General features: G+C 42.9%; 2 protein-coding genes across 4 annotated transcripts; one reads left to right on the plus strand and one right to left on the minus strand.

Moving 5' to 3' along the window:
* Positions 1-742: 742 nt before the first annotated feature.
* On the minus strand, positions 743-4,795 carry lyrm1 (LYR motif containing 1). Its single transcript, XM_035612493.2, has 6 exons — positions 4,207-4,795; positions 3,416-3,516; positions 2,320-2,510; positions 2,184-2,244; positions 1,387-1,418; positions 743-1,283 (listed from the first exon to the last, which is right to left on the minus strand). The coding sequence occupies exons 3-6, from the start codon at positions 2,476-2,478 to the stop codon at positions 1,170-1,172; spliced, it is 366 nt and encodes a 121-aa protein (XP_035468386.1). The 5' UTR covers positions 2,479-2,510; positions 3,416-3,516; positions 4,207-4,795; the 3' UTR covers positions 743-1,169.
* Positions 3,801-11,345, plus strand: dcun1d3 (defective in cullin neddylation 1 domain containing 3). Of its 3 annotated transcripts, XM_035612490.2 has the most exons (5): positions 3,801-4,283; positions 5,389-5,471; positions 6,588-6,638; positions 6,805-7,355; positions 9,255-11,345. In XM_035612490.2, the coding sequence occupies exons 4-5, from the start codon at positions 6,916-6,918 to the stop codon at positions 9,796-9,798; spliced, it is 984 nt and encodes a 327-aa protein (XP_035468383.1). In that variant the 5' UTR covers positions 3,801-4,283; positions 5,389-5,471; positions 6,588-6,638; positions 6,805-6,915; the 3' UTR covers positions 9,799-11,345. The 3 variants fall into 3 exon arrangements, with proteins under 3 accessions (XP_035468383.1, XP_035468384.1, XP_035468385.1); XM_035612491.2 differs by lacking the exon at positions 5,389-5,471; XM_035612492.2 differs by lacking the exons at positions 5,389-5,471; positions 6,588-6,638.
* The last annotated feature ends 79 nt before the right edge of the window (positions 11,346-11,424 follow it).

An 11,424-nucleotide genomic window follows, 5' to 3' on the forward strand; every position in this document is an offset into this window, starting at 1 on the left:
CATTTTAAAAGACTGGTTTATGGAATTAATTAATGTAAGAACATATTTATGCTGAAGTCTATGAGAAAATGACTATAATTCTCACATGATTTATAACATCAGTAAACCTTTTCCTGAGGAGTTCAATTTCTAGTATCAAGTCTTCAATACCGCATGATGTTCATTTTGTAAATTTTGGTCCCATTTAGAGCAAAACAGACGATAAAGCAGGATATGCACTAGAGTGTGGATACAGCCTGACTGACATCTAGTACTATCCAATGGGTGCAGCATGTAAACTTTGACCTAGATGTATGAAATTATACAGACTTATCTATTTGGCCAATACTTAAAAAAAACAACTTATGGGGCCATACCCTAAACCCAACAGGAAATCCATATTTTTTTTGGCCATTCCCAAACACTTCCTAGGGCATTAATCTGTTTTACCTGAAATTTTACCAGTTTAATCTTAAGATTTTGACAATGTGACACTGGGAAGGTTGTAAGTTTTTTCGTTGAACGACAGGTCGGTGGCATGGCACAACATTTCAGGAAAATAGGAATTACTATAACTGGCCTGTACATAGTCACATCATCTGTACCAAACTGCACATGGCTGATCTCATCTACATCACAGCGTTTAGTCTGTCGCAGCGCCACCTGGTGGCAGCAGTAAACGTGTGAGTGCTGGAGTATGGATAGAGTTTATGGATTGTAGCCCTCTTTGGCCCTGAGGCTTATTTAACACCAAGTTTTCGTATTCATTCTTAAATAGTCATTTATTTATTCCAATTCTGGCAGCCATTTGCAAGGTTTCATGAAGCAAGTTCATGTGTTTAAAGACAATTTAATTTATAGAATGTAGAATCCATGTCCACCACCTACATGAGCGTGATCCATTCACACGACAGATACAAAAAAATATAATATACAATGTATCTTATATAACAGGTCACACCCCACTGACAGCCTCCCTGACACTCATCAGCTACAATTAAAACTTGAGTTCATGCAGTTTACTGAATTAAAAAAATGTACAGTCAAAAATGCCTTTTTCCTGAGTGACGGCCGTTCTTTCATCAGTGATTGCTTGCATCGACTCAGCCCTTGACATCAGCTTGTGACCGCACTCTTATTTCTTGTCCTAGGTAACTTGAACTCTTGGCAAAGTTCTTCGAAATCGAGCATCAGGTGTCATCATGTGACTCTAAGTAAATTGGCTTGGCCTGCTTCCTCAGACGCTGCTGTGCTCGCAGCTTCCTGCCCTTCTGAGTTGCCAGTCCAAGTGGTGGTAAGTAGGTCTACAGGAACAGTCAGAGAAAAAAATGGTTAAAGGAAATGTATCAACAACACAATAACCTACACAGATCGAAGTAAAGCTGGGTTTGATGAATGTTAACTTACCGCCCTTGGATATGGGTTCCTGTAATGTAGACCTGTGAAGAAAAATAAATATTGGCAGGAATTGTCAACATCATATAAAACCTTGAAGACACTACATTACGCTTTCAGAGCAAATCCTACCGGCCAAACCGAAAACATTTGGTTTACGTATTATATGGATCATTTCGAAGGTGTTCATTTAACCTTTGCTGGTTGAAGTTTCCCTGTGTCAAGTCAGAGCACCTATTGTGAAAAGTTAACTATCATATAATCTAAAAAAAACATTTAGCATGGCAGATCTCATTGTAAAATTCATTACTGCAGGCTTATATTTCACTCAACTGTTGACAACATAAACACCGCTTACGGATCTGCTTTTTCTGGCTTTTCTTTAGTCAGCAACATTCTGATCTTCAGGTCGTGTTAACTCCTGTTTACTCAAGCCGAAACACTGAACTTTCAGATGAACTTGCAAGGTCACTCAGTGACAAATACTTTGTCACACTTAGTCACATATTACACCCAAGGAAACTGGACAAAAACATTCACCTAATTACCACTTTACAGGATTTGGGGAAAGCACAACTGTGTCGCAGGATTTTTCATGTAAGCACCTGGCAGATGTTTCACCTTATATAGTCCATCTCACCATTTAGGAAGCTTATCACATGTTTTGTGCTAAACAAGACAAAAAACAGTTCTCATTTCATAACAAGGGCACATGGAAAGCATAAAACAGTGCTGCTTGAAATGGTTGCCTTGTAGCTTAGTCCAGAGTTATGTAAGGAAAAAGTGTTGCATCTCTCCTCCACTCTTACCTATTTCTATCCTTGCCTCACATTCTTCTATACACCTCTTAATTGACTCTTGATCTGTGAGCTGAAAAGAAGAAAGGATTAGTCACGCACACATCAATGAACTACTATATATTTGTTGTGATCTATTGTTGTTCACCTGCTGGTTTTGTCTGAACAGAGTGCGGGCCTCCTGAACTATGTATTTTCTCTCACTCTCGGTGTCACTTGTAACTCCACTCTCTGCCTGCCAGGCACGGGCGATGCGAAACGCCCGCATATACAGTGACATCACCGTCCTGCGAGTGGAGGCCGCCATCTGGGATCAAAATCGGAGAGAAAAGCAAGTGCCTGCACGAGAAGGAAATTCAGCTTAATGAAATTAAAAACTCCGCTAGTTCATTTCTTATGAAGATTACATACAAAATGAATAACGTTTTAAACACCCTGCCCTCAGTTAAACCCTCTCGGTCCTTTGTCAATTTATGTCTACAGATTCTGTAACATACAAAAGGCTGTTTACCTAATGGCGACCTAAAAACAAAAGACTTCTCTGTCACCCATTTATAGTATCTGTTTTAAAATCTGCCCACTGTGTTTACAATACACACACACACGGCAGCATCATCATTTGTTCCACAAACCACTACACAGGAATAACAACCAGGGGAAGTTTCTAGTGTCTTTAACAATCAGTTTGATTAAAATTTAGAATTTAGGAACAAAAACAAAAAGAAATAATCAAGTTTAAGCTGTGCTTTAATGGTGCAGATTCCCCCAACGAACCTGAAAAAAATAATCAAATGATCAGATTCATTTGACAAGCAATGAACCAAGCACAGTGCGGGGCCCCTGGGAGCCTGGGGCCCCTGGGAGCCTGGGGCCCCTGGGGCCTCGGGACAGCTGCTCGCCCCGTCGGCTTGTTGTCCAGTGTCCCCATCAGTTACCACTAGATGTCACTAAAAACCAACACGGGGCTCTTTTGCACACAGACGTTAACTAACAGATACATGACTGACTGTAATGGCCTCGTATGCCTGGAGATTAAAGAAAGTCTATAAAAAAGAATCACATACATGGCAGTAGTTGTATGTATTAATTCTTGTTTTCCTCCACCTCGCCATCGCTCGCTCCCCTCGAGCAGTCTCCTGTCTCAACGGCGTCAGAGGGACACTAGTCGCCACGTTCACAATGAGCCCTGTCGTTAATCTTTGTCGTTCGTTACAATTCATCTGACGGCACCAACTCCGACCTACCGTGTGTCGTGTGTCTGGAGACGAGGCTAGTTCGCCAGCAGCTTGCCAGGGCAGCAGATCACAAACACATCGGTCGCCCGATGATGACGTCTGAAAGGTCGCTGAGAAGAAAAGGAAAAAATAAACTCAATTGCTACTTAAAAAACAACAACAAAAAACCAACCCAGAGCGCCTATTAAATAAAGCAGGCGGTATCCACGGTGTTTCGGTTAATAGCTAAATTTCTACATCTATATTTCCAGGCATCTCGAGTGACTTGCACTTGAGTGTTTTTACTCATTTCCCAGTCTTATACATTATCCTCTCGAGGCTCTGTCAAATGTCATCGACAAAGCACGTGCTTCTGTAATAACGTATCCAACTGGGTGTACCGCAGCGTTCACAGACACAACACCACTTCTTTTCTTTTCTTAATGAAAACGGTGATCTCGTCGTTGCCACCACAGGAGATGAAGATCAGCTGTTGGAGGAAGTGATGCAGGAAAATGCCCATAACGTAGATCCACTCAATGACTGGAAGGGGGAAGCACAAAGAGCCTGGCTGCTGTGGTCCGGAAGGTCTTTAACTCTCTCTCGGGGACGAACACAACTCAAAAGCACGTTCTGGTTGATGGCCTTTTTTTTTCTTCTATTTTATTTTTTTATTTAGTTTTACTCTACACGTGGAGAATAATGTTATATCGGCGTGGAAGTTGTTTCTGCCAGCTGCCAGCTAGTCGGCTAGCGGAGTTGACGCGACGAGTTTGACTCAGTTTGCCTCGGCTCGTGCCCGCTCGCCTTGGACAACTTACCAACAACTTCCTTTGTGTTCGGGCTCCAACCCGCCGCGATGTGTGTCCAGCGCCCCGCGGCTCAACTGTCCAAAAGGGTAAGTGTCTCCACAAAAGACAGTCGCGGCGTTTCCTCGGCGTCTTCGCCGAAAGACCTAGCTTAGCCGAAAGCTAACTTTTAGTTGAGCGAGCCGATGCTAGCTAGCTAGCTAGAGCTAGCTAGCTAGCTATGGCGACGTCGCCAGGGCCAGGCGTTTTTTACATGTCAGTGGCCCGGTGGCGGAGGCGTGTGAGGAACCGACCACGGCACCGCGACCGGAACGACCTGCCCGGGGGAACGGTTACGTTGACAGGTCTGAATTAGAACCCGAGCCCTGTTCACAGGACGGTGCGTCCAGTGCGGTGTGCGTGTGCTGCTGCGCTCCGCTGCTGCCGCCGGGGCTCGACACTTCCCGAAGCACAAGTTTGTTAAAATGACATCAATGGCAGCTCGTGTCGGTTGATGTCACGTGTGTAAATCAACTGACAACAACGACGCACACCTCTCTGATTTGTAATCTAGCTGAATGTGTTTCTCGCTGTTCCAGGAGACGTCAGTCTAAACCCATGAATACTGACGTGTTTGCTAACCTAGCACACTAGCTTGTCGTGGATACACGATTAAGACCACTTCAGTTAATAACGTGAGTCGTCGCGTCTTCATCCAGGTGTTGGTTCAGCGGAGTGCAGTCGGGGGGGGGGGGGGACGTGTGAAGAGATCTGCCCCTACATGTCCGGAGCCGCGACCTGGCACACAGCCGATTGTCTCCGACGCTGAACATTGGTCGTCGTCGTTATTGTGAGACGAGAGTCACGACCTGGCGCGATCCGCGATCCCCACACTGAGTAAAAGTGTGTTTCCAGAAGTTGTGACTTTTGAAAATCGGTGCTCGTGAGTTGTAATCCAGCGAACAGCTGACCTGCTGTGATGGCTCCCTGGCTGGACACCAAGCGTCGGGGCTCGTTGAGCCACAGATGCATAAGCCCCTCTCACGTCCACCGTGCGCCGTATGTTTTCAGTTCAACGGCTTTGAACCGACTTCGTTGTGGTTATGACACAGCAGATGAATAATCCTCCCATAACGCAAACTGATGTCTTGTCTCGTGCCCGCAACGACATACTCGAGCGTCATCTCGTGATGACAAGATAATGTGTTTTTCCAGTGCTGCAGATTTCAAGGGCACAATGATGGGGCAGAGTAGGAAGACACTTTGATCCGTGGCCAGTGCCATCTCACTGTCTCCCTGTAAGTAACCAGCTGACCGGCTGCTTTACTAGTCATCTAACACTTGATTATCATCGATGCTTTACTGGCTCCAGCGGTGACAGCAGAGTGATTCATTGCATGGCCATGTACACATGGCATCAGCATGTTTAAGATTGAAGAGAGGTTATACATTTGCACGTACTGCATTGTTCTGGTTAGTCTAAACCTTCAGTTTACATGCAGTTTGGCAAGTCAACACTTTTTCCTCCATAATTAGTATTATGCTGTTATTTTACATGCCAATCTCAACCATAGTTATCACTTGGTCGTTGATTATTTGGAGGATTAGGAGAAACTGAGTTCGTACAGTGATGTTACTCTTCATTATTACATTATTCCCTTTATCTTTTTTTCCAAGCTTGCAGGTGCCCCTTTTTCCAAGCCTTCAAAGCCCAAAAATAACCACGTTTTCTTAATATTAAAGATGCTCACTGACCGTTTGCTGTTTTGGCAAGTTGATCATTTCTGTGATAGCATTTTTTATATCCACTGTCATCACTGCTGTGGTGTAGAAAGGGAGCATTAGTGTCTTTGCTGCCTATTGTAGAATATAGTAAACCTCATGTCAAACAAGGATTGTCAAATACTATGTTTTCTCTCTTGATAACTTGTAAAGATAAAGTTACTGTTGCACACAAGCTATTTGTGCAGATATAGTTCATACTAGGATCGTTATGAATTATAAAAAATTCACCTGTTCAGACAGCAACTCTAAAAAAAATCTCAAATTTGGCACTTGAAGCTGATAAATGTTTATGTACTCTCACTCTTCTTGCACTTTTTGGAGTGATATCTTCACGGTTGAATGCACCTATTTTAAGTCGCTTTGAATAAAAGCGTCAGATAAATGGATATAATATATTTTACAACTCTATTCATATTTTAATTCCCAAAGATGGCTGAACCGTTAGTGACCACAAGGAAAACTGAAGAAAGTTCATATTGTAGTTGTGTAGTTCTTCAGTGTGACACAATTCCATTGATGTTACTTTTCTTGAATTTCATCTGCAGATGTTCTTATGGTTATCTGCACTGTGAAAGCATTGAATGTATTCAGTACATATAAAAAATGTTTAATCTCGTCCTCTCTTTTAGGGTTTTAAATCTAGCAGCTCAAGACCTGGATCGATGGTAGATTTGGCACAGGTAGCATAATTTGTTGACCTTCAATGTTCAAAAACCCACGTAGTTATTCCTTTCTACTAAAATCCACAGAAGCGTAGATCTTGACCTTTTGATTGTAAGCAAGACTGACAGAGTTTAGAGCTACACTCAATAATAATGAACCTTGTTAAATTGTTCTTCATCTCAGGTCTGAGGGTATGTTGAGACATCTCACCAGGCCTGAGCAGAGGCGTCTAGGTGGTTCGGACGGGGACTGAAGGCGGGGAGGAAAGACAGACGAGGGACCAGGAAGGAAGACATGGGCCAGTGTGTCACCAAGTGTAAGAATCCAACGTCTTCACTCGGCAGTAAGAGTGGAGACAAGGAGAGCAGCTCTAAGTCCCACCACAAGAAAGGCAGCGGTGGTGGTGGGGCCCATAAAGAAGAGCCCAGTGCCCTATCTAGCAAAACCACCAGCGAGCTGTCGAATGGCACCAAGGCCTTGGAAGTTACAGTGGAGACACCTGTCATACCCGCAGTGATGGGGGAACCTCGCAAGGATCAGTTTCTGGATGCAGACGGGCTGTCAATTTTGCGCATGGAGGAGCTGTTCTGCTGCTACAAGGACGAACAAGACGATGCTATCTTGGAGGAAGGCATGGAGAGGTTTTGCAATGACCTGTGTGTGGACCCAGCAGAATTTCGCGTGCTTGTTCTGGCCTGGAAGTTTCAAGCCGCCACTATGTGCAAGTTTACAAGGTAAAGAGGAGTTCTGTGGAACGGGGTTTTATTAATTTTTGTTTATCATGATAAACCAGCACAACCACTGCATAGTAATTGGCTCTAAAACTGAACATTTTGATACAGATGTTTCCTCATCCCACATGACGAAAAAACCTAGTTTCATTTGTGCCTGTCCTAATTTAATTTCCCAACACATTGCTGTTTCCATGCATCTGCAAACACTAATTGACATTACCACAGATTACCTTTACTCAAATGTATAAAACATGCCTGGTTTATTGAAATATGAAATGCTCTAAAGTGTTATTTTAGAATTGGGAATATTTTGTTCATGCTTTGGATTGAGAGAAAGAAAAGTTTCACACTGGCGCCTTGTAACACGATGTACACTAACATTTAGCTGTTAGCTCTTAAAACACATCTCTTCTAAACTAGGAATCTATTTTTGACTCATATCTGGGCAACCCTGGTCCCTGTTCATTTTCAAGTCAGTGAGAATATCACCCTCTGTCTGACCAGACACTAATCCTCAGTCTTCTTTGAGACAAACAAATAATTTTGACCTGCCTAGAAATTTTGGATAGATGCCACAAGTTTTCAGAAGAAAGTGTATTATAGTTATAATAAATCTTACACACAAGCTGATCTTTCAATTTGACAAGTGGCTATTTGGATGAATACAAGCACCTATCTGAGAACATTTTAAATGGTTCTTAGTATCTATAAATTAGTTTTACGCAATTATTGTCTGATACTGTTACCACAAAATTGTGCACCCTTAATAACCATGTTATTGTCAGATAATAAACCTTCAGCCACTTTGATTCCCTGAACGGTTTGACCACCTAGTCTTCAGTTTTTCACTGATGAGTGGTCCATCCATCTCACCTCAAACACTCTTTTTTTTCTTTTTTTACACACACACAGAGTCTCACTGTCAGGTAGGGGGCACAGAGGAAATGGATCCGGCTCTGCGCTCCCACTCAGCAGTGAGTGTTGGAGATGAATGGGGCTGCCCGCTGGCTGGGTCACTTGTCACTGCTCCCCTGCTCTGATTTTTAACTCAGCACTTTTCTGTCCAGAGGCTTTGGACAATAGCAAACTGTGGTTAGCAACATGTTTCATTGTCAACCGATGCCTACTGAAGCTCTTTATATTACATTTGACTTTGAAAGCCTATATTGTTGTGGGGCTCAATAACAAGAGTCAAAGTATATCTGCATGGGTTGAGGCCCACAACACTGAAGTGGAAATAATGTTAGTCAAACATTGAAAGCATAAAGTCTGTAGTACAGTTTTTAAATGTACTCATTTAACTGCAAGGGACCATGCCCTCTTTGTCAGTAATGTATGTTGTGCCGCATTAGACACACCGCCTGTTGTTTGCTCGAGATAACTTGACACTGCTTTATCGCAGCTTTTAGCAAATTTAGCAGCTACTTAGCTCTGTTGCTGCTTCGGTTAGCCTATAAACCAGAACAATCAGCGCGCTCATATTTATTCGCAGATGGCTCTGGCCCCTCTCATTCAGACCGGTTTCCATCTGCTCTGAAACGGCCAATCTCAGCCATTTATCTCTAATGGGGTGGATTTGATGCACTGACTGACAGATGAGTGCTCAATGGGAGGAACCGCTGAAGTACTTTCAATGGCAACCAATGTTGCTGACGTGGGGATGTCTGATTAATCTGCAGTTGAAACCGTATTAAACAAACTGGAAGGTATATGTCCTGTTAAAGAAGAACAAACTACTGCTATGCTGTAGTCCGTGTACATGTTTCTGTCTCTCTGTGCTACATCACACGTTTTGTTGCTCTCATTGGTTGTAGGTCTGCTCTGTGACCCTTGATATTTACCCTTAGAAACCAAAATTTTAATTTAATTGATGTGTGGTCATGTTTTCTGTGTCATCAGGAAGGAGTTTGTTGAGGGCTGCAAGGCCATCCAGGCAGACAGCCTCAAAGGCATCTGCTCACGTTTCCCCTGCATGCTGCTGGATGCACGAGGCGAGGAGAACTTCAAGGACCTGTACCGCTTTACCTTCCAGTTTGGCTTGGACGCTGAGGAGGGACAACGCTCTCTACAGCGTGATATCGCTATTGCCCTGTGGCGCCTTGTTTTCACCCAGGACTCCCCTGTGATCCTGGAGCGCTGGCTGGACTTCCTAGCGGAGAACCCCTCAGGTATTCGGGGCATCTCACGGGACACGTGGAACATGTTCCTCAACTTCACCCAGGCGATCGGGTCTGACCTCAGCAACTACAGCGAGGATGAGGCGTGGCCTAGCCTCTTCGACACCTTTGTGGAGTGGGAGTTGGAGCGCAGGAAAAAAGAGGAGGAACAGGCACTGATGGCAAAGGAGGAAGAGGGGAGGAGTACTGACACTGACTGTTCTCCTACCACAGATACACTAGAAACAGAGGGAAGCCGAGGCTCACAGACGTGGGGGGGCCACTGACCAGGAAACCAAAAGTGTTTGTGAGGGAGGGAAGGAAATGACCTATAAGTGAACTGTGCATCTGTGAATCGTTGGATGAATATTAGTATTACCATTACAGCTGTTCATTTGGCTCTCTTTCTCTGTTGGGATGGGATTCCTGCTTTGCAACTTTTATTTGGGGTTTTTGAAAGGGCTCTATGAACTGTTTTAAGCACTTCTATTTAAGTTATTGTTTTACTTTTTTCTCCTCCCATGTGTATTTTTAGTAAATGGACGTGGTCCATTTTAACCTATACCTACCTACCTACCTACCATAACTCAACACAGTAAGTAAAGGCTTGGTTTGAAAAGCAGGCAACAGAAAGCCATAACGCTTTACCACAATTATCATTGAGACAGTTCACTTTGACCTGGTAACACTGCTGATTTATGTTTTGTACAAATAGTAAAAATACAAATAAATAAGAAGGGAAATTTGGGAAACTATATACAAGTAATTTCGCATTACCAAAACATGAGATTTGTCATAAGAGTCGGGGTTGGTGAAATTGTTTTGATTGGACTGATCTAGTTAGATTGTATGCTTTTAACTTGCGGTGCAGTGAGGATGAATTTGTTGCACTGATATTGCCTTCACACCCGTTGGCCTGAAATTTCACGGAAAACTGTATTGGATTACAATTGTTTTCACAAGGGCGATTTAATTTAGTCAATAATACAAATAACATTTACAGTTTTATCCTTAACTCATGGAGTCACTATATCCATTTAAAATCAAAGTTGATTTCCAAAGTAACCGACCCACTCTTTCTCCTGTGTTGAGTGTTTTTGAGTGTTACTAGTGCAGAGTGGCTAAGCTTGTTTAAGCAGTGCGTGCTCCTTGTTGACCTCCAGCATCATCATTTTTATGTCCACCTATTTTCAAGAAGCGGTTAAGTGTATACACCACAAGGATGCTGGCTTTTCTCAGATGCCCCATATTAATTTTAGGAAGTCTTGTAACATGACAAATTGGGCTAAAGCTAGGTCTTCCTCATTTCTGGACAGAAGATGCCTAAACCTGCGTTACATTCAGGACCATAACACTGGGCACCACACAGAGCTTGTATTGTTTACCGTCAGAAGTTCAAGAGTCTTCACGTCATTGAATCGCTATACAAAATAAATATATAGTGTGCACACTGCACAAGTAATGCTGACTGCTGCTGTTGATGGTTATAATGGATTGCACAAAAACCAATGGCATGCTAAGTTGCTATACTTGCAACACTTTGCAGAGAGATTGATGTCAACTGCATTATTTCCATTTTAAAAATTCCCCAAACTGTAGATTGATCTTCAGTATAGCCTAGGGTGTTTTGGGGATGAGTGAGTATTACCTAGACATATGCTGGTCGATCAGTCCGCGATTATGGGTCCAGTGTGGTGAGAGGGCTGCCATAACCTGATCTGTTTGGTTTACATCTACAATGGTTTTATTTTCAGACCCCCTTTGTCTTTTTTTATTTTATATATAAAATGTATTGATTTATAATAATAAAAACAGTGTTGAACTTTGAACTGTTGACCATGAAAGTGTGTGTGATTTTTACTAAGTAGATTTACTTGTCACCTCATGCTGTGCTGTTGCATGATAACATAACT

Source organism: Scophthalmus maximus, chromosome 16 (assembly GCF_022379125.1).
Source record: "Scophthalmus maximus strain ysfricsl-2021 chromosome 16, ASM2237912v1, whole genome shotgun sequence".
NCBI classification, from domain to species: domain Eukaryota; kingdom Metazoa; phylum Chordata; class Actinopteri; order Pleuronectiformes; family Scophthalmidae; genus Scophthalmus; species Scophthalmus maximus.